At 56.0% G+C, this 27,639-nt stretch overlaps 2 protein-coding genes and 1 pseudogene across 2 annotated transcripts in view; 2 read left to right on the top strand and 1 right to left on the bottom strand.

Annotated features, from left to right (window-relative positions):
- The window catches only part of LOC137464127 (zinc finger protein 850-like), a 263,388-nt gene that overhangs the window by 7,019 nt on the left and 228,730 nt on the right, over positions 1-27,639 (top strand). Inside the window, exon 3 of the mRNA XM_068175447.1 lies at positions 2,471-2,483. Within this exon, the coding sequence (XP_068031548.1) occupies positions 2,471-2,483 (13 nt within the window). The remainder of the gene's footprint in view (positions 1-2,470; positions 2,484-27,639) is intronic.
- The window catches only part of LOC137464121 (zinc finger protein 850-like), a 242,347-nt pseudogene that overhangs the window by 28,393 nt on the left and 186,315 nt on the right, over positions 1-27,639 (bottom strand).
- Positions 19,649-21,915, top strand: LOC137464183 (class II histocompatibility antigen, B-L beta chain-like). Its single transcript, XM_068175501.1, is given in 6 exon segments — positions 19,649-19,821; positions 20,296-20,565; positions 20,910-20,919; positions 21,158-21,196; positions 21,198-21,409; positions 21,821-21,915. Coding segments are annotated over 6 exon segments (723 nt in total). The 5' UTR covers positions 19,649-19,724.

The raw sequence follows: 27,639 nt of genomic DNA, 5'->3' as shown, positions 1-27,639 counted from the left end.
GGCGTGCACAGCATTTGCAATGAGCCCTGGGGGGTTCTGTTCCCTCAAGCGGGGAGTCTGTGGCAGCAGAGCCTGGAACTGCCTGTCCAGCCAAGAGCTGACCCAGCCCAGTATTTTGTGCTGTTCTCTTGCTGTGGGAAGGGACTGTGGCTCCTGGAGGGACGCTGTGAAAGCAAAATGCTCTCTCGGGGTTGCCTTGCTCCGGGGCATTTCCCACCACAGGCAGTTTTTTTCCTGACAGCACCTGGTTCATGTTCCCTCTCCCGTTGCAGGGCACCTCATGAGTGGATCCCGAGCAGCTCCTCCTTCGGTGAGTGGGAAAGGAACGTTTGGTGTTTGGAATTGTGCAGCAAGCTGTGAGCTCGGCATGTGGCAGCCGAGTGCCAGCCTGGGAGGCTGAAGGAAAGTTCCTGTCAGTGTCCTTGCAGCAGCAAAGGGATCCCTGGGAGTTTTCTCCTTTTCTGCTGAAGAGCTTTTGAAGGGCTGCAGGTCTGGTTTTGCAGGCAGAGCATTGCTTGCTGGCTCTAGCCATGGTGGAATATGGAATTCCCAAGAATAAGGGGCAATGTGGACTTTAGCCCATTGTTTGTTTGAACAGCTCTGAACCCAATTTCTGCTTAGTGCAGCTGGATGTGCAGCTGAGGGTAAATAAGGTGATAACTGAGACAGAACTTCCCGTCCCTCACGCTGCCGTCTGTCCACAGGGCACAAAAGCAGCACCAGCACCTCCTCTGGCTCCCTCTGCTTCCAAAGAGGAGGCCAAAGAGGAGGAAGGCAGCAGTGAGCTTCCCGCTGTTCCGGGGGACGATGGTGAACATCCCTCAGTGCCGGGAGATGACAATGAACTTCCCGCTGCTCTGGGAGACGAGGGCGAACATCCCGCGCTGTGGGAACACAACGTCGAGGCTCCTGCAGTGTGGGACAAGGACAGTGGACATCTCCCAGCGTGGGAGGAGGACAGAGGACATCCTGTGTCTTGGGAAGAGGAGGGTGAACTTCTCCCAGCATGGGAAGCGGACAGTGAACATCCCCTGGCTTGGAGAGATGATGGCGAACCTGCAGCGTTTTGGGAAGAGGACGGAGAAGCTCCCTGTGCTTGGGAAGAGGACACTGAACCTCCCTCGGCTGTGGGATCCTGGGCTGAACATTCTGACAGCAGCACAGCCCTGCAGCCAGAGGGGAGAGGGGAGTGGTGCCTGATGCAGCTGAGTACGTCTGCTCTGTTCCTGTGTGCCAGAGCAGGGTGCTGTGTGTGTGTCTCAGCATCAGCTGCACCCAGTGCTGCTCTGCAGCTGAATGTGCCAGGGTCATTTCTTGTCCTTCCCCAGCTGAGACCAAGGGGCTGACGGCCCCAGGGAGGGGGGCTGCATTCTGGCTCTGCTGCAAGGCGGGGTCTCACTCTGGGAGGGAGCGTCTTCCACGTGGTTTCTTTCAGGGAACACCGTGAGCCTGGCGGAGCCTGCCGAGAAATACCTGGAAGTGGAGCAGATTGGCCAAGGGTAAGTGCACGGCAGTTACTTCTGCACAAGCAGGCCCAGGTGTTGTGCTGGTGCAGGATCAAGTGAGAAGTCAGGAGAGCTCCAAACACCTCCAGACACTGGGGTGCCATCCTGCTGTCCCTCAGTCCTGATCAGAATTGATACCTGTGCTCAGAAGGCACCGTCAAAGGCCCCTGAGGCTGGCAGTGTCCTGCCTGCAGCAAGGAGCAGGACCTGGAAGATCTTCTGTCCCTGGAATTGGATTGCCTAAAAGAGCCACTCACCATCTGGTGACTGTCAGAAAACAGTTCCCAAGGAGATTTCTTTCAAATATTTTGCTTCAAAAAATATCCTCCGGTCAGGATTAACAACCTAATGGTTTAGAAACAGAAACCAGAGCTGAACTAATAAGTGCTCTATTCTAGCACAGGTAGTAGAGCCCAGACATTCAGTAACAGACACAGAGCTGATGCACTCTGGGGGAAAATGCATCACCTGCCTGATGGCAGGGCCCTTGTGGATCCTGCAGGTCTTAGGCAGGAAATGGAAAAGGATGGAATGCATTCTTTTCCAGTTCTTTAGACACCCGTTGCTCACTTCAGGTTTTCAAGTAAAGCCATGCACCATGGACATTTGGGATTTTCTCCAGCCCAATTCCTTGGTGTTGGGTCTCAGTTTTCTCTGGCACACCTTGCGTGGCAGAGGGCTGGTGGCTGCTGCGCTGTTGTTGGAAGGGTCGATGCCCCCAGGTGTTTGTGAACGCTGCAGGCAGCAGAGATCTCCTGTCTGGGCTGGCTTTCACTGCCAGGGCCTAAAGCGCTGCTTCTTTCTTCTCTGCTGTTTTGTCTGCAGGGTTTTCGGAACCGTTTCTAAAGGACTCGACAGGGCCACTGGAGGAGAGGTCAGTGTCAACACGCCCAGCACGTCTGGCAGCTCTCCAGGGCTCTCCCCTCTGCTGGGAGCTGTGGCTGCAGCTTTGGGGGCCAGCAGAGCTTTCCTGCACAGGCTGCTCCTCTGCAGGCAGAGCCGTGTCAGCCTGCAGAGCACAGCTGGGACAGACTTGGTCCTTCTGAAGTGCCCAAAGGAATGCAAGGAGGGCAATGGATGTGTGTGTTTGCTTTGTTGTGCAATCCCAACCAGAGCAGTTGCATCTGAAATCATGACCAAATCCTATAGAACTGCTAAAGGGTTCCCGGCTGTTTTGCTCTGTTTGCACAGAACCAGAATTACCTCCTGCTTGCAAAATGTGTTTGAACAATAATGAGAGTGTTGAGGCCATTTGAGAAGACTGTAGGTGCAGAGAATGTGGTTAGAGCTTGGAGGCTGACAGCTGAGGGGCCATTTCTGCAGGGCTTGCAAGGCCAAATGTCTCTGGCCATGTGTCCTGTAAGCAGCCCCCAGCGAGCAGAGCAATGGGCTGTGGGAATGGCACTTGCTGAGCACTGGTGTCCCATCCCAAGGCAGTTGGGCACAGCCCGGCTCCGTTGCCCCAAAAAGACTCGCTCTGTGTTTGCTGCGGCCTCCTGCCACAGACTCCTCCAGTGAAAGGTCTGCAATGTCCCTTCAGGTGGCCATAAAGAAAATGAGTCTGAGAGGGCAGAACAGGGAACGAGCTGTGAATGAGCTCCTGCTCCTGCAGGACAAGAAGAACCCCAACATTGTCAGCTCCTTGGACAGGTGAGTGCCTCAGGCCTTATCCCGTGCCCGGGCCCTGCCTTAACCTTTCCTGGCAACCGTAGTCTGTAGCCTGATTTGAAAATGCCTGACCCAGCCGTTTCTTCCCAAAACAACAGCCTGGCAGTTGCTCCCTCCGTGTGCTTTTGTAGCTTTGGTTTGGTTTTTCCTTCAAGCTGACCCTGTTTTCTGTGTCTTACAACAAGTGCTGGTAAACCACAGCAGAAATTATTTCCCTTGGCTTCTTCTTCCCAGCCCTTTCCCATTGCTGCAGGTGCCAGGAAGACCAGGTTCTTGTTCCCAGAAATGCCTCGTTTGCCCATTTGTCACTGGCCTTGCCTGTTTCTGAAGGGACTTTCTGAAAGGTTTTCTGACCCCTTTTGTCCCAAGAGCTGCCCGGCCTCCTCCCCTGGATAACCCTGGGAGCTGTGTTGCCTTGTTCTGCAGGGAAGGGTGGAACTGATGAGTTCAGAAGCTGAACCTGCTGGGGGCCAGTGTTGTGGTTCCACATTGATCTGGGCCTTTGCTAAACTGCATTTTTCACCTGCTTGCCATCTCAGGCCTCTCCTTTCTCACAGGGGTCTCCTCCTTTAGACTGTGCAGATCCCAAGGGCTGTGCAGCCTGGCAGGAATGTCTCTCCATCGGATTCTGTCCTCATTGACAAGTGACCTGGCAACAAACCTCCACTCCAGGTTTTTCCATGGGGGAATTGAGCACTGCACATTGGTCTCCATGCCACTGTTTTCCTCTTCCAGCTTCCTTGTTGATGGAGATCTCTGGCTGGTGATGGAATACATGGATGGAGGAACTTTGCAGGACGTTGTCAGACAGACACGCATGGCTGAAGGAGAGATGGCAGCTGTCAGTCGGGAGGTGAGGGATCCTGCCTGTGACTGCCATGCCTTGGACACGATGGTCCTTCCCAGCAGGGCGTGAGAGCAGGAGTGGCTCCAGGCTCAGGGCTTTGTTTCTCTGTTGTTTTCATGGGCTGGAGAAGAAAGAGCCCCTGCAGTGAACGGCCTGCCAGCAGCACTGCACTTCTCCTCTGTTCTTGTTCTCTTTCCTGCTGTTGTGGCACTCTCTGTCTGTTTTGGATTTGATGTGCTGTTCTCAGCTTTGCCTTGAACCGTTTGCCTGGAGCTTGTCTGCACTGCACTCCTGGCCTGTCAGAGCAAAGTCGCTGCTGGCAGAATTCTAAACTGTCCTTTCTTGTGTGATATATTCCGGCCATTGGTTTTTACCCTCGTGTTTCTTGTTCTCTCTCAGTGTCTGCAGGGCCTGCATTTCCTCCATATGAACCGGGTGATCCACAGAGATCTGAAGAGCTCCAACATCCTTCTGGGAATGGACGGCTCTGTCAAGCTGGGTGGGTGTTCCTGGCCAGGCACGGCGCTCCCGGGGTGCGGCTGTGGGGCTGCTTCCCAGTGACGGCCAGAGCCCCACAAGGGCTGCTGGGGGCACTGCCCGGCCCCTGCTGCCAGCTGAGAGCGGCTGCCCCTGCAGAGAGCTCAGGAGAGGAGCAGGCTGTCAGGGGTGCCTTTGCTCTGGGATGGCCCTCCCAGAGGGGACAGGAGTTGGAACCTGAAGCTCCAAGGGAATCAGTAAAAGCAACTGCACGAAAGCTGAGGGTTTCTTTAAGGGTCCAGCTCAGTTCCATCTTTCCTTGGCTACAGCCCTGAGGACTTTTCCAGCTGACTTCACTGCTTCATTCTCAGACTGAGAGCGGGGAGTCTTTGTGCTTGGTTTCCTCATTCCAGCTGCCTTTGACAGTGTTTGTTTCTGTCCTCAGCTGATTTTGGCCTCAGCGCTCAGCTCAGCCCTGAGCAGGACCAGCGCAGCTCCATGGTGGGCACTGCTCACTGGATGGCCCCAGAAGTTGTCACCAGTTCTCCTTACGGCCCCAAGGTGGACATCTGGTCCTTTGGCATTGTGACCATCGAGATGGTGGAAGGAGAACCTCCTTACTTCAAGGAAACGAGGGCCATGGTAAGAGGCCAATTCTCCCGTGGTTGCAGAGGCCTGTGAGCACAGGGTGAGCCTGCACTGGGAGCAGCAGCTGGAGGTTTCTGCACATGGGGAAGGGAATTCCCAGAGGACTGGAGCCTCAACACAGACACATATTCTGCAGTCTCCAGACACAATTTGCTTTGGGATTTACGTTGTTGCAGTTCTTCTGGCTGTGAGGATGACCTGAAAATGTGAAGCAAGTGCACCAGCCCTTTACAATGGCTGTGGCAGCACCAGGGTTTGGGTTTTTTGGTTGGCATAGAAAAATGAGCCGTGAGCAGCATCTCTGCCAGGGAGGAAAGTGCCCCTGGAGCTGGGGCTGGGAAGCCGGGGTCGATGTGAGCACTTGTGGGTGGGAAGTAAGCTGGCAGAGCGCTGAGTTTGCTTTTCCTGCAGGCTCGCGCTCTGATCCGGCAGAACGGGACCCCGCAGCTGCAGGAGCCCAGGCGCCTGTCGGCTCTGCTGCGGGACTTCCTCGAGTGCAGCCTGGAGCCGGACGAGGAGCGGCGCTGGTCTGCCCAGGAGCTGCTGCAGGTGAATGCCAAGCGGCTGCAGGGGAAGCAGCAGCGCCAGGGAGGGGTTTTCTTGTGGGGCCCCCTCCGATGGTCTCCGGTCTCGCTGCTTTCCACACGCAAAGCAAGCAGAATCCTCGCCTGGTTTGGCTTGGCAGGGGCCTTTCGAGGTCATCTGCACCTGGGGCCCCACAGCGAGCAGGGCCATCTTCAAGCAGCTCAGGTGGCTCAGAGCCCTGCCTGACCTGAGCTTGGATGTTCCCAGGGAGGAGGCACCTCCCACATCTCTGGGCACCTTCTGTCAGTGCTTCCCCACTCTCCTGCTAAAAAATTCTGCCTCAGACTTAATCTGAGCCTGCTTCCCCTCCTGAGTTTCAGACCATTTCCCTTTGTCCTGTTGCAACAGAGCCTGTGAGGAAGTTGACTCTGGAAAGTAACGGTTCATTTCTTTCTTTTTTCTCCTTTGGGCAGCACCCATTTTTATCATCAGCCAAGCCTCTCTCCAGCCTGACCCCTCTGATCATCGCAGCACAGCAACTGAGGAAGCAGCAGAGGAGATGAAGGACTGGAGGACAGCTTTTAGTTACAGTAGTTAGTTAGGACAACTAGTTAGTTATGGTAGTTAGCAGTGCCAGTTAGTTATGGTAGTTAGTGGTGCTAGTTGGTTAAGGTAGTTAGGACAGCCTGTTTGTTACGGCTCTTATGACAGCCTGTTTGGTATGGCAGCTTTTTGAATAAAAACTCTCTTAAACCTCAACTCCCTTGACGTGTCCCTTCCTTCTCCCTGTGTGACTCAGCTGCCTGGAGCAATGTGAGGGGAGAGCGGGCCCAGCCTCGCCCAGAGCTGAGCCCCAGCAGAGCCCTGGCAGAGCCCAGAGCAGCCTCGGCATCAGCAGAGTCAGCCTGGAAGGAGGCGCTTGGAGCCTTCTCGGCTGCACCCGACTCTTGGTTACAAACTGTGTGTCAGGGCTCACCCCCAGATTGGGGTGGCCCTGAAAGATGGAAAAGTCTCTCCTCCAGCCTGTGCCTTCAAAGAAAGACTCAGTAGTCTTCAGTCCTCCGGTCTCAAGGTAGTTTATTGTGTGTTATCTAAAAGATTTTCTTCCTGAGCTGCTGCGGTCCGTTCAGCAGGTCAGACAAAGGCACACACTGACTCCCAGGGGCCTGGTGCCATCTTTTATATCATCCATTAAGTGTTAAATGTTTATGGTTTTACCCCAATGCCTATCACCTATATTGAATGGTGACTTTCTGCTCTAAACAAATCTGTGAGTGCCAACATCACCATGAACATGGAGGTTAGGAAGGAGAAAGAAGGAGGACAGGGCACACCCAAGTCCCTTCATCTTAGAACTTCTGGCCCCCATGTACAAAACTCAGACCCCTCTGTACAAGGCCTAAAACCCCCCTGTACAGCACTCAGAAGTTCTTCCTTTCACTTTGTGACTACTTCTACAATAATATCTAAACTTGTGTGATTTCTTGTTCTTCCTGCAAGGTTGGTAAATTGTTCCACGGGTCAGATTCAAAGCCACAGGGGTTTCCGGCTGCATGCCAGGGTCTCAAGTGCTTCTGACCTGTGCCCGGAATATCCAAGAGTGTCCAAGGGACATTCTGGGTTCCGACAAGAACAGGATCATTAGAAGTCAATGAAGAGCCTTGAATGCAGCTTTCCCCACGCCTCCCTCCTTCCAGCTGCACCTCCTCCCCCGGCAGTGCAGGAGACAGGGAATGGGGCCGTGCTCAGTTCATCCCCCGTGGCTTCTCCCTCTGCCCAGGGACAGGAGTCGTTCCCCTGCTGCAGCCTGCGGTCTCTCCCACTGGAGACTTCTCCAGGAACTTCTCCAACCGGAGTCCATCCCCTGGGGCACAGCCCCCCTCCAAGTGCTGCAGCGTGGGTCACTGTGCCACGGGGTCAGTCCTTCCAGGACAGGCTGCTCCAGCGGGGGCCCCTCTGTCCACGGGGTCACAGCCTCCTCTCAGGCATCCCCGTGCTCCAGCCTGGCTCCTCCAGGGGCTGCAAGGGGACCTCTGCATCCCCATGGATCTGCAGGGGCATCTCTGCATCCCCATGGATCTGCAGGGGGATCTCTGCAGCCCCATGGATCTCTGCATCGAGCACCGCCATCTTTGGAGGCATCAGGAATAGGCTGAGCTCTGCCCGAAGCTCTTCTCACATTCCCCACACCCTTCCCACCACAGGGGGAGTTTTACCTCCTCACAGCTCCCCGGGCTGGGTTTGCAGCCCCTCCTCGTGTGGGATCTCTGGGGCTTTTCCTCCCCATTGCATTCCTGCACCGTGGAGCCGTTCCAAATGGCCTCTTCCATGAGGTTCTGTAGCAGGGATTTGTTCTCCCTGGTCCCTGTCCACAGCTCAGCGACTGGGGCAGGAAGGACAAGGAGAGTTAGAGACGGGGAGAAGGGAAAAGGAAAAGCCAGGAGAGGAAGGAAGAAGAAAGAACGAGGGAGGAAGGAGATGGGAAAAAACGTAGATGAATGAAAGAGAGAATGAGGAGAGGAAGCAGGGCAGAGAAGAAGCTGGGATTTGCCTCCGTGCCAGAGGGAAGGGGAAGGAGATCCCCTCAATCCATCCCTGGCAGGACGGCGTCAGCAGCGAGGTTGTCCTGCAGCCAGGGGCGATGCTGGGCTGGGAGATGGAGCAGGAGAGAGGGGCAAAGGGGCAGTGACTTCCTCCTCACCTGCCTGGCTGTCCCAGTCTGTAGCATCCTGGCGCTACCGAGGCCCTTGGAGCGTCCGGCACTGATGAGCCCGAAGCTCACGGCGACTTTATAAAGCTGACAAAGTAGGCAGGATGGGTCTTTGTAGGATCTCCAGCAAACTGGGTTTATTGGAACAGGAACAGGGCACAGAGCTGAACAGGGACCAGGGACAAAGACAGGCTGCAAGCTGAGGGCACAGGGGGTTTTTATATGGGGTAGTGATGGTGGAGCTGAGGGTCAGGGTCCAATGGATATGGGGGAAAATGGTGCAAAGGAGGGGTTAAGGGTTGTGTCAGCTAATAGGGAAACAGAGGCAGGGAAATGCAGTCTACTTGGGCCAATGGAGGGACAGAGAGAGGAGAACATTCTAGGGACTAACCAAAATAGGTGACAGGGGTTGAACTGGGGTAATTAGGCCAACGGGCCAATGGGGTAACATAACTTTACAGAAATCAGCATGTGCCTGCAAAGATCTAAGGGAGAAGCAAGCTTCTCCCCATAACCTTGAAATCTATTCTTGTTTGGGACCAGTCCTCCACAGCTGGGACTGAGATTCTGATGGTAGGCTCCTGGGCCTCCACAGCAGTGCATTTTCCTTTTCCTTGTTTTCATTGCAGCATCATTCTCCTCCATCCATATGAAATTGAGGATTGGCAATGGTTTGCAAGAAGATGACCCCCAAGCCGCCTTTCTAGAGTACGTGCAGGAATCGTTGATTGTTGTTCTGAGGGTTGTGTGTCACTTCCTCACAACAGCCCCCTGATCCCTGGTTTCAGCTGTGAGTCTGCAGGCCCCAAGTTGGGCAACTCCCTGGGGGCTCCCCTGGCAGGGGAGACCCTCCTGGAGCAGTTCTGTGTCAGGAAGGAGAGATGCATTGGACTTCTTTGGTCTTCAGCTTCTGTTTATTGTTACCTTATCAAAACTTCAGCACACTGTCTGCACCAGACTCTGCGAGCAGGAAAAACAGCACAAAAGTGACTAACAATCTCTTGTTACAAGGCATTTTGAGTCTAATCAAAAACTAAGCTACCCAATTAAGTAGGAACACCTAAATTATTTTCCTTTCTAACCCAATAACTGAGCCCTAAAGACCCGGATTTCTCATGTGGATTTTTCTACCCAATTACAAGACATCACCTAAAGGCAAGAAGAAAGAGGAAGAAGAAAGAAGAAGGGAACTCAAGACAACACCCTATATCCTCCATCTTGAATCCATCTATAACATACTAAAAATCCTAAAACCTAAATGTCTCACCCATGTAACATACTCCACTACTCTCTACAATCTCTACAATCTCTTTCACACTTTTGTGGTTTCTAGTTTACCTTGAGGCTTTGGAAGTTTTCTCCATGAACGAGGGTCAAAGTCAGTGGTCCCCTGGGGGTCAGGGCACCCCAGAGCAGACAGAGAAATATTCCCAGTGCCCTGGGTTTCCACATCAGCAGGCGACAGTTATTGACAGTCGAAGGGTCAGCGGCAGGGGTCCTCATCACACCCGTTCCTTAAATGTTATCTGGCCATGCAGACGGTTTTAGCTACTTCCACAAGTACTTTAAATCAACATTAGCTGTTTCACAAATATCTCTGAGTTATTCTTGTCAGTTAGTTACAAAAATAAAAGCATTAGTTATTATTTCACAACTGCAGCTACTTCTGCAAAAGTTAACATTCTAATGCACAACACGTAGCATCCACTTCAATACGTTGCAAAAGCCAAAACTATAATGTATGTTTTTCACACTGTCCACAAACTAAAATATCATCCATGAATGATGTTCTGAGGATTTGAGTGACACAGGGGCCAGGGCACTGGCCACAAAATGCTGACAAATTATACAACAGCAAAAGCAGTTAAAAGTGATTATAAACTGTAGTGTATCAAAATCAGCTCATCTTTCATGTGATTAGGAATAAGTTGCAGAACTCAAGACATAATAGCAAAAGCCACCAATTACATAGTTCTTTATAAAAAACCCAGGGCAGGTTTTTCCCTTGCATGGAGCACTTGGGCCTTCCCTGGGCCCCTTCTGCCCTCTCGCAGAGCCGGTGGCATTTTCCACCACCCACAGTTTGTAACCAAGAGTCGGGTGCAGCCGAGAAGGCTCCAAGCGCCTCCTTCCAGGCTGACTCTGCAGATGCCGAGGCTGCTCTGGGCTCTGCCAGGGCTCTGCTGGGGCTCAGCTCTGGGCGAGGCTGGGCCCGCTCTCCCCTCACATTGCTCCGGGCAGCTGAGTCACACAGGGAGAAGGAAGGGACACGCCAAGGGAGTTGAGGTTTAAGAGAGTTTTTATTCAAAAAACTGCCATGGAAAACAGGCTGTCATAAGAACCATAACAAACAGGCTGTCCTAACTACCTTAACCAACTAGCACTGCTAACTACCATAACTAACTGGCACTGCTAACTACCATAACTAACTGGCACTGCTAACTACCATAACTAACTAGTTGTCCTAACTAACTACTGTAACTAAACGCTGTCCTCCAGTGCTTCATCTCCTCCGCTGCTGCCTCAGTTGCTTTGCTGCGGTGATCAGAGGGGTCAGGCTGGAGAGAGGCTTGGCTGATGATAAAAATGGGTGCTGCCCAAAGGAGAAAAAAGAAAGAAATGAACCGTTACTTTCCAGAGTCAACTTCCTCACAGGCTCTGTTGCAACAGGACAAAGGGAAATGGTCTGAAACTCAGGAGAGGGAAGCAGGCTCAGATTAAGTCTGAGGCTGAATTTTTTTAGCAGGAGAGTGGGGAAGCACTGACAGAAGGTGCCCAGAGATGTGGGAGGTGCCTCCTCCCTGGGAACATCCAAGCTCAGGTCAGGCAGGGCTCTGAGCCACCTGAGCTGCTTGAAGATGGCCCTGCTCGCTGTGGGGCCCCAGGTGCAGATGACCTCGAAAGGCCCCTGCCAAGCCAAACCAGGCGAGGATTCTGCTTGCTTTGCGTGTGGAAAGCAGCGAGACCGGAGACCATCGGAGGGGGCCCCACAAGAAAACCCCTCCCTGGCGCTGCTGCTTCCCCTGCAGCCGCTTGGCATTCACCTGCAGCAGCTCCTGGGCAGACCAGCGCCGCTCCTCATCCGGCTCCAGGCTGCACTCGAGGAAGTCCCGCAGCAGAGCCGACAGGCACCTGGGCTCCTGCAGCTGCGGGGTCCCGTTCTGCCGGATCAGAGCGCGAGCCTGCAGGAAAAGCAAACTCAGCGCTCTGCCAGCTTCCTTCCCACCCACAAGTGCTCACATCGACCCGGGTTCCGAGCCCTAGCTCCAGGGGCACTTTCCTCCCTGGACGAGAGGCTGCTCACAGCTCATTTTTCTATGCCAACCAAAAAACCCAAACCCTGCTGCTGCCACAGCCATTGTAAAGAGCTGGTGCACTTGCTTCACATTTTCAGGTCATCCTCACAGCCAGAAGAACTGCAACAATGTAAATCCCAAAGCAAATTGTGTCTGGAGACTGCAGAATATGTGTCTGTGTTGAGGCTCCAGTCCTCTGGGAATTCCCTTCCCCATGTGCAGAAACCTCCAGCTGCTGCTCCCAGTGCAGGCTCACCCTGTGCTCACAGGCCTCTGCAACCACGGGAGAATTGGCCTCTTACCATGGCCCTCGTTTCCTTGAAGTAAGGAGGTTCTCCTTCCACCATCTCGATGGTCACAATGCCGAAGGACCAGATGTCCACCTTGGGGCCGTAAGGAGAACTGGTGACAACTTCTGGGGCCATCCAGTGAGCAGTGCCCACCATGGAGCTGCGCTGGTCCTGCTCAGGGCTGAGCTGAGCGCTGAGGCCAAAATCAGCTGAGGACAGAAACAAACACTGTCAAAGGCAGCTGGAATGAGGAAACCAAGCACAAAGACTCCCCGCTCTCCGTCTCAGAATGCAGCAGTGAAGTCAGCTGGAAAAGTCCTCAGGGCTGTAGCCAAGGAAAGATGGAACTGAACTGGACCCTTAAAGAAACCCTCAGCTTTCGTGCAGTCACTTTTACTGATTCCCTTGGAGCTTCAGATTCCAACTCCTGCCCCTCTGGGAGGGCCATTGCCAGAGCAAAGGCACCCCTGACAGCCTGCTCCTCTCCTGAGCTCTCTGCAGGGGCAGCTGCTCTCAGCTGGCAGCAGGGGCCGGGCAGTGCCCCCAGCAGCCCTTGTGGGGCTCTGGCCGTCACTGGGAAGCAGCCCCACAGCCGCATCCCGGGAGCGCCGTGCCTGGCCAGGAACACCCACCCAGCTTGACAGAGCCGTCCATTCCCAGAAGGATGTTGGAGCTCTTCAGATCTCTGTGGATCACCCGGTTCAAATGGAGGAAATGCAGGCCCTGCAGACACTGAGAGAGAACAAGAAACACAAGGGTAAAAACCAATGGCCGGAATATATCACACAAGAAAGGACAGTTTAGAATTCTGCCAGCAGCGACTTTGCTCTGACAGGCCAGGAGTGCAGTGCAGACAAGCTCCAGGCAAACGGTTCAAGGCAAAGCTGAGAACAGCACATCAAATCCAAAACAGACAGAGAGTGCCACAACAGCAGGAAAGAGAACAAGAACAGAGGAGAAGTGCAGTGCTGCTGGCAGGCCGTTCACTGCAGGGGCTCTTTCTTCTCCAGCTCATAAAAACAACAGAGAAACAAAGCCCTGAGCATGGAGCCACTCCTGCTCTCACGCCCTGCTGGGAAGGACCATCATGTCCAAGGCATGGCAGTCACAGGCAGGATCCCTCACCTCCCGACTGACAGCTGCCATCTCTCCTTCAGCCATGCGTGTCTGTCTGACAACGTCCTGCAAAGTTCCTCCATCCATGTATTCCATCACCAGCCAGAGATCTCCATCCACAAGGAAGCTGGAAGAGGAAAGCAGTGGCATGGAGACCAATGTGCAGTGCTCAATTCCCCCATGGAAAAGCCTGGAGTGGAGTTTTGTTGCCAGGTCACTTGTCAATGAGGACAGAATCCGATGGAGAGACATTCCTGCCAGGCTGCACAGCCCTTGGAATCTGCACAGTCTAAAGGAGGAGACCCCTGTGAGAAAGGAGAGGCCTAAGATGGCAAGCAGGTGAAAAATGCAGTTTAGCAAAGGCCCAGATCAATGTGGAACCACAAGACTGGCCCCCAGCTGGTTCAGCTTCTGAACTCATCAGTTCCACCCTTCCCTCCAGAACAAGGCAACACAGCTCCCAGGGTTATCCAGGGGAGGAGGCCGGGCAGCACTTGGGACAAAAGGGGTCAGAAAACCTTTCAGAAAGTCCCTTCAGAAACAGGCAAGGCCAGTGACAAATGGGCAAACGAGGCATTTCTGGGAACAAGAACCTGGTCTTCCTGGCATCTGCAGCAATGGGAAAGGGCTGGGAAGAAGAAGCCAAGGGAAATAATTTCTGCTGTGGTTTACCAGCACTTGTTGTAAGACACAGAAAACAGGGTCAGCTTGAAGGAAAAACCAAACCAAAGCAACAAAAGCACACGGAGGGAGCGAACTGCCAGGCTGTTGTTTTGGGAAGATACGGCTGGGTCAGGCATTTTCAAAACAGGCTACAGACTACGGATGCCAGGAAAGGTTAAGGCAGGGCCCGGGCACGGGATAAGCACTCACCTGTCCAAAGAGCTGACAATGTTGGGGTTCTTCTTGTCCTGCAGGAGCAGGAGCTCATTCACAGCTCGTTCCCTGTTCTGCCCTCTCAGACTCATTTTCTTTATGGCCACCTGAAGGGACATTGCAGACCTTTAACTGGAGGAGTCTGTGGCAGGAGGCCGCAGCAAACGTGGAGCGAGTCTTTTTGGGGCGACGGAGCCGGGCTGTGCCCAACTGCCTTGGGATGGGACACCAGAGCTCAGCAAGTGCCATTCCCACAGCCCATTGCTCTGCTCGCTGGGGGCTGCTTACAGGACACGTGGCCAGAGACATTTGGCCTTGCAAGCCCTGCAGAAATGGCCCCTCAGCTGTCAGCCTCCAAGCTCTAACCACATTCTCTGCACCTACAGTCTTCTCAAGTGGCCTCAACACTCTCATTATTGTTCAAACACACTTTGCAAGCAGGGGGTAATTGTGGTTCTGTGCAAACAGAGCAAAACAGCCGGGAACCCTTTAGCAGTTCTATGGGATTGGGTCATGATTTCAGATGCAACTGCTCTGGTTGGGGTTGCACAACAAACCAAACACACACATCCATTGCCCTCCTCGCATTCCTTTGGGCACTTCAGAAGGACCAAGTCTGTCCCAGCTGTGCTCTGCAGGCTGACACGGCTCTGCCTGCAGAGGAGCAGCCTGTGCAGGAAAGCTCTGCTGGCCCCCAAAGCTGCAGCCACAGCTCCCAGCAGAGGGGAGAGCCCTGGAGAGCTGCCAGACGTGCTGGGCGTGTTGACACTGACATCTCCTCCAGTGGCCCTGTCGAGTCCTTTCGAAACGGTTCCAAAAGCCCTGGAGACAAAACAGCAGAGAAGAAAGAAGCAGCGCTTTAGACCCTGGCAGTGAAAGCCAGCCCAGACAGGAGATCTCTGCTGCCTGCAGCGTTCACAAACACCTGGGGGCATCAACCCTTCCAACAACAGCGCAGCAGCCACCAGCCCTCTGCCATGCAAGGTGTGCCAGAGAAAACTGAGACCCAACACCAAGGAATTGGGCTGGAGCAAATCCCAAATGTCCACGCTGCACTGCTTTAGTTCAAAACCTGAAGTGAGCAATGGGTGTCCAAAGAACTGGAAAAGAATGCATTCCATCCTTTCCCATTTCCTGCCTAAGACCTGCAGGATCCACAAGGGTCCTGCCATCAGGCAGGTGATGCATTTTCCCCCAGAGTGCATCAGCTCTGTGTCTGTTACTGAATGTATGGGCTCTACTACCTGTGCTAGAATAGAGCACTTATTAGTTCAGCTCTGGTTTCTGTTTCTAAACCATTAGGTTGTTAATCCTGACCCGAGGATATTTTTTGAAGCAAAATATTTGAAAGAATTATCCTTGAGAACTGTTTTCTGACAGTCACCAGATGGTGAGTGGCTCTTTTAGGCAATCCAATTCCAGGGACAGAAGATCTTCCAGGTCCTGCTCCTTGCTGCAGGCAGGACACTGCCAGCCTCAGGGGCCTTTGACGGTGCCTTCTGAGCACAGGTATCAATTCTGATCAGGACTGAGGGACAGCAGGATGGTACCCCAGTGTCTGGAGGTGTTTGGAGCTCTCCTGACTTCTCACTTGATCCTGCACCAGCACAACACCTGGGCCTGCTTGTGCAGAAGTAACTGCCGTGCACTTACCCTTGGCCAATCTGCTCCACTTCCAGGTATTTCTCGGCAGGCTCCGCCAGGCTCACGGTGTTCCCTGAAAGAAACCACGTGGAAGACGCTCCCTCCCAGAGTGAGACCCCGCCTTGCAGCAGAGCCAGAATGCAGCCCCCCTCCCTGGGGCCGTCAGCCCCTTGGTCTCAGCTGGGGAAGGACAAGAAATGACCCTGGCACATTCAGCTGCAGAGCAGCACTGGGTGCAGCTGATGCCGAGACACACACACAGCACCCTGCTCTGGCACACAGGAACAGAGCAGACGTACTCAGCTGCATCAGGCACCACTCCCCTCTCCCCTCTGGCTGCAGGGCTGTGCTGCTGTCAGAATGTTCAGCCCAGGATCCCACAGCCGAGGGAGGTTCAGTGTCCTCTTCCCAAGCACAGGGAGCTTCTCCGTCCTCTTCCCAAAGTGCTGCAGGTTCGCCATCATCTTTCCAAGCCAGGGGACGTTCACTGTCCGCTTCCCATGCTGGGAGAAGTTCACCCTCCTCTTCCCAAGACACAGGATGTCCTCTGTCCTCCTCCCACACCAGGAGATGTCCACTGTCCTTGTCCCACACCGCAGGAGCCTCGCCGTTGTGTTCCCACAGCACGGGATGTTCGCCCTCGTCTCCCAGAGCAGCGGGAAGTTCACTGTCATCTCCCGGCACTGAGGGATGTTCACCATCGTCCCCCGGAACAGCCGGAAGCTCACTGCTGCCTTCCTCCTCTTTGGCCTCCTCTTTGGAAGCAGAGGGAGCCAGAGGAGGTGCTGGTGCTGCTTTTGTGCCCTGTGGACAGAAAGAAAAGGAGAAAACTCCCAGGGATCCCTTTGCTGCTGCAAGGACACTGACAGGAACTTTCCTTCAGCCTCCCAGGCGGGCACACGGCTGCCACATGCCGAGGTCACAACTTGCTGCACAATTCCAAACACCAAAGGTTCCTTTCCCACTCACCGAAGGAGGAGCTGCTGGGGATCCACTCATGAGGTGCCCTGCAACGGGAGAGGGAACATGAACCAGATGCTGTCAGGAAAAAAACTGCCTGGGTGGGAAATGCCCCGGAGCAAGGCAACCCCGAGAGAGCATTTTGCTTTCACAGCGTCCCTCCAGGAGCCACAGTCCCTTCACACAGCAAGAGAACAGCACAAAATACTGGGCTGGGTCAGCTCTTGGCTGGACAGGCAGTTCCAGGCTCTGCTGCCACAGACTCCCCGCTTGAGGGAACAGAACCCCCCAGGGCTCATTGCAAATGCTGTGCACGCCCCGCTGGCTGCAGACACCCCCTTTTCCAGCTGCAGCTGCTGCCAGGAGCTCTCCCAGAGCAATGGTATCTTCATGGCAATTTGGTTACAAAGTCAGCTCAGGCCCAGAGGAAGAACAGCAAGCACACAGCAAGCCCAAAGCCACAGCACCAAGGGAAAACCTCGACTTACGTGCCAAGTGGGTTAAAAAATACCCCGCATACGCCACAGAGTACAGCGTGCAAACTGCAGCAGCCACGTGCTGGATCATTTTGGCTGCGCTGCACACGTCTGCAGACTGTAGCCCTGCAAGCACAGAAGGACACCCGTCAGGGCTGGGCTGGCTGCTGAGAATGCCTCGGGCAGGAGGATCCTCCGGCAACGAGCAGTGCCCAGAGCCACTCTGGACACTGAGGCCTCCGTGTGCCACAGCAACGGGAACACCTCGGGGACGTGGCAGTGCTCCTGTGACATCACAGCAGCAGCTCACGCAGAAACCGCCTGGAAGGATCTCCTGTGTCACAAAGGAGCACAAAGAGCCCTCCCAGGGCACAGCCTGTTGCCCAAAGGATCCAGGAGGAGCTCTGAAAATGCAGCAAACAAGGACACCCCATAGCCCAGCCTGAACACTGAGGAGGAACAAGGACGGCACCAAAGCAGAGCAAACATGACCTTTAGTCACTGACACTTCTGGCTAAAACCAGCAAGCCGTGTTCCATCTGGGATCTTTGTTCTCGTTCTAAAAACAAACAAGGTTCTCCACTCTAAATATAGAGAAGGCAGGAACTGGGCAGGAGGTGGGATGAGGAAGGAGGAGGAGGAGGGAGAGAGGAAAAGGAGGAGCAGGAAGAGGAGGAGCAGGAGCAGGAAAAGGAGGAGAAACAGGAGGTTCCAGTGCCTCCTGTGGCCGCAGCACCCTTGACCCCGGGACCATCGCCCCCAGCTCATCCTGCATGTGGGAGGGGAGGGGGAGCTCGTCCCAAATCTGTCGGGGGGTCCCTGAGAGGTTTTTTTTTTATTGGGGTGTGTTTGGAGCTTGCAGATTGTGGAATTGAGCCCCAAATATCATCTGGGAGGCCCAAATAAACCCTGGGATGGGTGTTTTTTTTTTTTCTGTGTGTGTGTGTGTGTGTAGGTTTGGATCTTGCAGGACCCCAGAGCTGAGCCCCTTGGGGGGATCTTTGGGAGTCCACGTGGCCATTGCCCAGGGCCACCAGGGGGAGAACATTGGTCCTGGGGACCCCCGGGGGAGCAGAGAAGGGGAACCCCTGAGACCCTTGGATTGGGGATAGAACAGAGGTGCGATCCTGGAGCTGAGGGACCCCCGGCTGGCTGGAAAGGGGGGGAGCCAGGAGAGGAAGGACCCCTGGGATATCAAAGTAGAGCATCAGGGCAGAAGGGACCCCATGGACCCCCAAAAGCCCTTGGATCATCCCTAATCAAGACGCCGGAGAAGGGGGAACCCCTGGAGCCATTGGACCCCCATCATCCCAGGGAAAGGAAACCTCTGGAACCCCAAAAGTGGAGAGATCAGAGATCGGGAAGTCCTGGGAGAGTTTTTTTGGGCTGAACCTTGATATAGTGGAGATTTCCATGGACACAAGACTCCTGCTGAGTTCTAGGGATGGACTTGGGCAGTGAGGAGCCTCTTCTCCAAGGTGCTCCCACCTTGGTTTTCCCCAAACCAGGATCTGTCATTCCCAGGGTGCGGCTGGATGGAGAAGGAGGAAAAGCCCCGAAGATCCTGCAGGAGGAGGGGCTGCAAACCCAGCCCAGGGAGCTGCAGGGAGGAAAGAGCCCCCCTGAGCCAGGAAGGCAGCCGGAGATCCAGCAGGAACACGGAGCTGGTGGAGAAGGCTCATGGCAGGGAGAAGCCTCACAAGTGCTTGGAATGTGGGCAGGGTTTCAGCTGCAGCTCCAACCTGGTGGAACACCAGAACACCCACACTGGGGAGAGGCCCTGTGGGTGTGGGGAGTGTGGGGAGAGCTTCAGTGGGACCTCTGACCTCACCAAGCACCACAGGATCCACACTGGGGAAGGGCCCTATGAGTGCTTGGAATGTCAGAAGAGCTTCAGGTGGAATTCAGAGATCGTCCCTCACCAGCACTTCCACACCAGGGAGAGGCCCTGTGAGTGCCCCGAGTGCAGGAAGAGCTTCGTGCGCTGCTCCAGCTCCATCCCCCATGGGAGGATCCACGTTGGATGATCCCCAGTGAGCCCCGTTGGGCAGAGCCCCGGTGACCCCGTTCTGGGTGATCCCGGTTGGGTGTGGGGAAGGTGTTGGAGAGATTTCTTTCCCCTCTGCTTGTCCTGGTGTGATTTGGTTGGTAATAAATTCCCTCCCTGTGTCCGGGCCGGGTCAGTTGTGCCCGTGCCGGATTTGCTGAGGGATCTCTCCCGCTCTTTGTCCCCAGGCAGGAACCCTCGGTTCCATTTTCTGTCCCTGTGCGGCTGCGGGGGGCAGGGACAGAGCGGCTCTGGGGGGTGCCTGGCATGGGGCCAGCGTCACCCCTCGCCACGGGCACCCCTGAGACCCCGCGCAGCCGGGCACACATTTCTGGGCACAGCTGAGCTCCCAGCTGCGCAGCGCCCCAAGGCTCCCCGTGCCTGGAAAAGCCCCAGCCGGGGCTGCAGCGTCCCGGAACCGCTCAGCCAATCCAAACGCAGCCAAAACGCGCTGCAGCCAATGGGAGCGCGAGGAGTTGAGGAGTCATCGGTTGTGTGGCAGAGCCTCGGCAATCGGTGCCCAAAAGTGCTCGGAGCCAATGAGAGCGCGCGGCGCTGCTGAGCCCGCGCTGCTCCGGACTGGTGCTGCCAGCGCAGCGCGGCCGCTCTGGGGCTGGTGCTCCCTGGGCGGCGCTGGCCATGGGGCGAGTGGCGGCAGCTGGGGCCGTACTGGTGGCACTGGTGGTGCTGGGAGCCCCCCCGGCTGCGGGCGCGGAGCTCTCGGGAGAGCGGGGGGGCGGGAGGCGGTGGGACAGGGGGGAGAATGGGGAAAAGGGGGCGGTGGGGGCCCGAAATTGCAGGGGGAGGAGGAGGAGGGGACCCAGAAAGGAAAAGCGGGAGGGGCTGAGGATTGGGGGCAGGTGAGGAAGGGTCGGGAGAGGGTGGGAAAGTAGGGAAAATAGGAGGGAAGGACCCCAAAACTGAGCGGGAAGCGGGGCTGGGCTTTTGGGAAATTGTGTTTAAAAGGTTGGGAAAGAGGAAAAGGAGTAAATGGCACCCCAAAACTCATCTGGGGAGAGGCTGGAGGTGGGAGGAGAGAGGATGTGGAAGGGCAAATGGGGGAAGGGTGGAAAAGAGGAAGTGGCACCTCGGGCAGGAGGGATCCATGGCGGCCTTGGGGCACAGAGGGTGCGGAGTGGGGATCCGGGGTGGATCCCGGAGCTCTGGGGTGCTGGGGGGGCACCCCCGGACCTGTGTCCTGCACACACAGGGGTGTTCCAGTACGTGGGAAAGTCCGAGTGTCACTTCATGAACGGCACGGAGAAGGTGAGGTACCTGAGCAGGTTCATCTACAATCGGGAGCAGTACGCGATGTTCGACTGCGACGTGGGGCACTTTTTGGGGTTCACCCCCTATGGGGAGACAGCAGCCAGGTATTGGAACAGCGACCCAGACGTTATGGAGCAAAAAAGGGCTGCGGCGGACTGGCTGTGCCGGTACAACCACGAGTATCTCAGCCCGTTCCTCACGGAGCCCAGAGGTGAGCGCGGGGCAGAGCGTGTCCCCTCGGGCCCTGCCCTGCCAATGACCCTGGAGCCCCTCAAAACCTCCCTGGGATCGGCCCAGAGCCCTCAGCCCTCCTCGTGCCCATCCCCGAGACCTTGTGTCCCTGCCACTGAGCCCCGTGGCTCTCCCAGTCCATCCCAGTCTCTCCCAGTGCCTCCCGGCTGTCCATCTCAGCCTAGCGTGGTGCTGCCGCCTCTCAGCCAATCAGAGCGCGTGTCTCTGATGACTCATCAGTTGCCAGGCAGACCCGCAGCGCCGAGTGCCCCGCACTGGACTCGGCCTCCCAGTGCCGCGCACTTCGTTCCCAGTTCCTCCCAGTGCCGCCCCAGTCCCTCCCAGTCCATTCCCAGTCCATTCCCAGTTCACTCCTAGACCTCCATCCTCCCTCCCAGTGCCCCCCATCCCCTCCCATCTCTCCGAGTGCCTCCGCAGTCCTTCCCAGTCCATTCCCAGTCCTTCCCAGTCCATTCCCAGTCCCTCCCAAGGCCACCCCACACCTCCCCTCTCTCTCCCAGTTCCCCCCAGCTGATCCCAGTCTGTTCCCGCTCTCTCCCAATGTCCCCCAGCGTATCCATGTCGCTGGTGCCCTCGAGCTCCCAGCCGGGGCTGCTCCGTGATGGATTTTTACACTGTCCACACCCAGCTGAGGTGGTTCCAGGGCCAACAGGAACTCTCTGTGGAGGCCACCGACATGGTCCCCAACAAGGACTGGACCTACCAGCTCCTGGCGCTGCTGGAAACATCCCCCTGGCGCGGGCTCACCTGCAGCTGGCAGGTGGAGCACATCAGCCTGGAGCACTCCCTGAGCCGGCAGTGGGGTACAAGGGAGGAATTGGGGGCGCTGCCAGAGCCACTGGGATGTGCTGGGAGCAACTGGGAGGGAGTTGGAGACAGCCTGGTTTCAGCTGGGAGAGGGGCTTGGAGGTGTGGAAGGGCTGAGAAGTGATTTCAAGGATGCTGGGGAGGGTGGGATGGGCTTCTGGCGGTCCTGCTGGACACTGGGAGGGAGTTTGGAGGTGCTGGGTGTGACTGGGAAGGATTGGAGTGAGTCTAGAGGAGCTGGAAGGAGATTGGGGATGGAAAAGCAGAGGTTGGGATGAGGTTGGTTGTGCTGGGAAGAGACTAGGAGGGTTCAGGGTGAGTCCTGGTGAGACTGGGAAGGGACTGGGAGAGGGTTTGGGGTGTCTCTGAGAGGTTTTGGGGGGTCAATACCCCTGCAGACCCCCCAGAGATGCCAGTGGATGCCGCCCACAGCAAGATGCTGGCAGGGATCGGGGGCTCCGAGTTAGGCTTCGTCTTCCTGGCGCTTGGGCTCAGCTTCTAGGAGCGTGTGTGCTCCTTCCCCGGGGCCCCCAGCCCGGTGTCACCCCCTTTTCTCTGCACACAGAGCTCCTGAGCCGCCGCCGGCTGCAGACCCTCCTCGTGGTCTCGGGCCCGGCCGGGACCCCCCGCTTCATCCCCACGCTGATTTTGGGGGGGTCGTGTGTCCCCCCAACCCTGCTGTCACTCTGCCCCTGCCCGCCTGCTCCCAGTCTTCCCAGTAAAGCTTCCCAGTTAAACCCAGCCCAGGTTATGGGGGGCAGTGGGGAGGGACTTGGGGGGACCCCACGCGGGGGCCGGGACTGGGCAGGGAGGGTGGGGTCCAGGTGGGGAACACTGGGTGCTGCGGGTCTGCCCGGCAACTGGTGAGTCATCAGCCCCGCTCGCTCTGATTGGCTGACTCTTGTCCATCGCGTTCTCTCATTGGCTGAGGAGAGGCCCGGGACTGGAGAGAAGCAACGGCAGAGATCCCGCCCCGAGCACCGGCACGGGGACAACAGACCCAGCCTGGGCACACGGAGGGAATTTATTACCAACCAAACACAGCAGCACAAGCAGAAGGGAAAGAAATCCCTCCAACACCTTCCCCCCACCCAACGGGGATCACCCACAACAGGGCTTATCCACGATGGAGAGACGGGGACAGCCGAGTTTAGACCAGAAGCCAATTTCATTGAGGGTACCAGGTGTTTATACAGGGTTTTACTTGTGTGGTGCTCAGATAGGGCTCGATGTTTGCTAACAATTTCCCATTGGTTACGCATTCTTCATGACATCACGGCACCTGGGAACATTATCTTATCACAAAGTCTCACAACAGGTTGCTTGGTCACTTCTTGCCCAGGGAGACTTAAACTGTGTCTGTGTCTCCCACAGTTGCTGCTCAGTCAGGCCTCAGATATCGGCCCCTTTATCAGCTCCATTGTTTTCCTCTCTGTTTTATTCCCCATTCGGGGGCACCAGGGCTCTGCCCAACGGGGGTCACTGGGGATCATCCAGCCTGGATCCTCCCATGGGGGATGGAGCTGGAGCAGCCCACAAAGCTCTTCCCTCACTCTCTTCCCTCACTCCAAGCTCTTCCCTCACTCCAAGCTCTTCCCTCACTCTCTTCCCTCACTGCAAGCTCTTCCCTCACTCTCTTCCCTCACTGGAAGCTCTTCTTTCACTCGGAGCACTCGCTGGGAGAATTGAGGTGAAAAATGAAAAGCTTACAATTCCGATAGATTTGTAGGATTTGGTACGTATTTCAGCGCCGCGCGCACGCCAGGCTTTTCCCTTCACTGGCCATGTGTGTCCCTGAAAACTCCGGATTCTTTTTTATTACTCTAGCTAATTTACATATTCATAGAATTTCACAATAGGTTCATGCATATTCATTCTTCTGATTTTGCCTTACGCTTACAGCTAGTTACACTTGTACTCACTTTTTGTCAGAAAGTACAGAGAGAACTCCTGGGTCCCTCTGCGATGTCTGTTTCAAGGTTGGAGGAGTCTTTCTTATCTCTTTAGCTTACAAATTTGCATTCTTTCTCTTTAGCTGGGGCAGTTTTGCTTGTGCTCCAGTTACTAGACTAAACAGCATATTTTACTTATGTTTGCAAGCACAAAGAGGAACATTTTACCTAAATCCAAAGGGATTTCTACCCTGTTAAATTTTTACACTATTTCAGGGCTTCCCTTACTGGTGCCTCCGTTGGTGTTGGGTCAAGTGAGAGCTCTGTGAGAAGCTCTTCCCACACTCCCCACACTCGTAGGGCCTCTCCCCGCTGTGGATGCGCCGGTGCAAGGTGAGGTTGGAGTTGCGGTTGAAGCCCTTCCCGCAGTCGGGGCAGCAGAAGGGCCTCTCATCTGTGTGAATCCGCTCATGTAAGAGGAGTGTGGAGCTGGTGTGAAACCTCTTCCCACACTGGGGACACTCGTAAGGCCTCTCCCCAGTGTGGATGCGCTGGTGTGTTCTCAGGATAGAGTTCTGGCCAAAGCTCTTCCCACACTCCCCACACTCGTAGGGCCGTTTCCCAGAGTGGATCACCTGGTGCTGGATCAGGTTGGAGCTCCGCCTGAAACCCTTCCCACACTCCCCACACTCGTAGGGCCGTTCCCCAGTGTGGATCCTCTGGTGCTCGATCAGTTTGGAGATGTGGCTGTAGCCCTGCCCACATTCCAAGCACTCGTATGGCCACTCCCCAGTGTGGATCCTCTGATGCCGGATAAGGCTGGAGCAGTGTCTGAAGCTCTTCCCACACTCCCCACACTCGTAGGGCTGTTCCCCAGTGTGGACCACCTGGTGCTGGATCAGGTGGGAGCTCTGGCTGAAAGCCTTCCCACACTCCTCACACTCATAGGGCCGTTCCCCAGTGTGGATTCTCTGGTGCCGGATCAGGTGGGAGCTCCGGCTGAAACCCTGCCCACATTCCAAGCACTTGTGAGGTTTCTCCCTGCCATGAGGCTTCTCCACCAGCCCCGATATCCGGCTGGATCTCCGGCTGCCTTCCTGGCTCAGGGGGGCTCCTTCCTCCCTGCAGCTCCCTGGTCTGGGTTTGCAGCCCCTCCTCCTGCAGGATCTCCGGGGCTTTTCCTCCTCCGCCTTCCTGGCTCAGGGGGGCTCCTTCCTCCCTGCAGCTCCCTGGTCTGGGTTTGCAGCCCCTCCTCCTGCAGGATCTCCGGGGCTTTTCCTCCTCCTCCATCCAGCCACGGTACGGGAATGACAAATCCTGGTTTGGGGAAAAAACAAGAGGAGAGCACCTTGGACTGGAGGTTCCTCCTTGTCCCACTTCATCTCAGGAAATCACTGGGCATCTTGTGTCTGTGAGAACCTCCAAAACACCAAGATTCACCCCAGAAATACTGCAAAATTCAAGACACAGACAAAAAAATCCCCACACCTCAAAATTCAGCAAAAACCTCCTCCAAAAAATAAAGATCCAGCTGACATATAAAACCAAAGCACCAACATTTATCCCAAGCAAGCTCAGAAACACCAAGATTCACCCCGTGAAAATCCTGGATCCCCCTCCACAGTCACCTGCTGCATGTGGGGGGAGCAGCGCTCCTGGGGCTGGGGGGAGGCTGCAGATACAGGGTGGGGTGGAACCTTGTGCTGCTTCCTGTTTCTGCTCCTCCTCCTCCTGTGTCTCTGCTCTTCCTCACACTCCTCTTCCTCCTGCTATTCCTCCTTCTCCTGCACAATCCCACCTTCTCCTGCCACGCCCATCCTTTGACCATTTTGTTCCTCAACCCTGCTTCTCCTTCCCTTCTCCTCCTGCCCCCAGGCCCAGCACCCACTGCCGGCTCCCTCTTCCCCCCAGACCCACAGCATCCCAGCGCAGGGGCAGGGATGGAGCTGGGGCAGGTCGGGCTGGGGCAGCGCTGGGCTCTCGGCCGCTTCCGCCCGCACTCGGTCCCCACTGCAGCCGCTCCCGCCAGGACAGCGCGGGGGGGCCCGGCCTTGGCGCTGCCCCACTCCCACCTCCCCAAATTCCCCTCGCGGGGGCGATGGGGCCGAGGGGGGGGCGCAGGTGGGCTCCAGGTGGGGAACGCTGGGAGCTGCGAGTCTGCCTGGCAACTGGTGAGTCATCAGCGCCGTGCGCTCTGATTGGCTGAGCTCTGCCTGAGGGCTGGGGCTGCAGCAAAGAGGGGACACCCTGCTCCAGGGGGGATGTCCCAAAAACGGGGGACCCCCATGAAAGGAACAAGAGGAAAGTGTCTTTACAAACAGATGATGTGAATCTGCTCCGAGACAGGGCCAGGGACCTGTACATAAGGAAGTGACAGGAGAAGCCATCGGTTTCAGGAAATGCTATCAATTGATGACACAGACTGCTGCTCAGCCAAGGTCCTGCTCAATTCATGAACTTCCCGAAGAACAACAAAGACTTAACAGAGCCAGGAATATCGTCTGCTATACAATAGTGGGGTGCATATGAAGGGGGTATGTAGCAGGTGGATTGGGAAGTCTGCACCTCTCCAGTACTTCAGCCAGTGGGGAAAGGGAGAGGGAGATGTGGCCAGGAGAATTGGGATGAAAAGGAGGCTGTGTCCTCCAACAACTGCAGAGATCCCATGGGGAATGTCCCACGGCCTCTCCCATTTCTAGGAATGAAATTACTTTTACAGGACTCCTCTGTCTGCTTTGTGGACAGAAACCTCTGCTGATGTCAATTTTCCCGCACACCCTGGGGCTCATCCGGAATTCCTTCCACCGTCCGGGGCGGCGGGCAGGGAGTGCAGCTGAAGGTGCCTCACCCACTTTGGGTGATCGGCTCCCTTGGCTGGCGGTGGCACCGGGGATCGATTGGGGACCCGGGAGTGACCAGGAGACAGACGAGGGACACATCAGGGGGGTCTGTGAAGAGTCAGCAGGGAGAGAGCACTGAAAATCTCAGCAGTGAGTGCACTGGGATCTTCGGGGAGTGAACATGGCAGGGCACCCAGGGAGCGGAGAAAAGGGAAAGCCAGGGAGGGGTCCTGGCCAAAGGGATGATGATCCCAAAATGTCTCTGAAGGGTCCCTTGGGAGAATGTTGAGGTAGTTTGCACATTCCTCCAGAGGTAATTAAGGACATGGACACCCAGGGGGGCAATAAGGGAAGTGGAGAAGGGATTTGGACAACAGGGGATGGATGGTGTTGGTGTGCTGGGAAGGGATCGGGTGAAGGGCAGTGTGCAGCAATATGGTGAAAGCAAGAAGCAGCAGGAGGAATCTATGTGGTGAGAAAAAGGATGATGGAAAAGAGGAAGAAGAAAAAAATACAGAGGACTGGGATGTATTTCAGCACTGTTCTGTGCTCAGAATTTGCCAGCTGATCCAGATCCTTTCCATCCCGGGTTTCCAGGAGAGGAAAAGAAGGAGGTCAGGATGTCAGGGGGTTTCTCTGTGGTGGGCAGCGGCAGCACCGGGCGCAGAGGTGCGGGACCGGGAGCACGGGCTGGGGGCCTGTGGGGAGCTGCGGGGCCGGGCCGGGGCTGTGGGGCAGCCGGGGCTCAGCGCCGGGCGCTGCCTGACCCCACCAGCCCCGGGCAGGGCCGGCAGTGGCCCCCGGCCCCCAGGAGCCTGCGGGACGCCCCGGCCGCTGCCCGGCCCCGTGGAGCTGCCGGCCCTGCCCGCCGGGGGGGCCGCCTTTGGACACTGCGGCAGGACAGGGACCGGCTCTGGGATACGGGCTGGGGAGGGGACCCTGAGCACAAGGAGGAAAACAAAGACACATCTGGGAAATGTAGATTGTACACGGAAGGATCAGGATTTTCTATTAAGCATTTGCTTTGGGTCGCTGGAGAAAGGAAAGACTTTGCACAAAGCTCAGCAGTTCTCAGAGGATGAGCACCCACAGGCAGTGAGCGCGGCTGCAGGAGCGGCAGAAGAAGGCCCTGGAGCACTTGGGCACAAAGGCACAGCAGCTGAATGCAAGAAGGGATGAGCAAAAGGCCAAGCTGAAGGCAAAGGCCATGGCACAGCTCCTGCAGCCCCTCAGAGATCAACCCCAGGGCCCAAGGGGGCCCCGGCACCCAGGGGACGGGGTCGGCCACAAGCACCTGGCAGAGGCATTGCCCTCCTGGCCACGGGAGAGCCCACCCAAACAGCCCCTGGGAAGGATTCAGGGATGTAAACCAAGATGCCATGGGTACAGGTTTTGCCGTTGGCTTTGGCAAGAAGAAGTGCCAGATCCAGGGCAGATATTCAATTCTCTCCCTTGCAATTGATCTTGGGAATTCCTTACCCTGGTAATTCTCCA

This window comes from Anomalospiza imberbis, chromosome 37, assembly GCF_031753505.1.
Source record: "Anomalospiza imberbis isolate Cuckoo-Finch-1a 21T00152 chromosome 37, ASM3175350v1, whole genome shotgun sequence".
Lineage (NCBI taxonomy): Eukaryota > Metazoa > Chordata > Aves > Passeriformes > Viduidae > Anomalospiza > Anomalospiza imberbis.
Note: the sequence above shows the minus strand (reverse complement) of the source record. Positions and strands in the feature narration are given on the sequence as shown.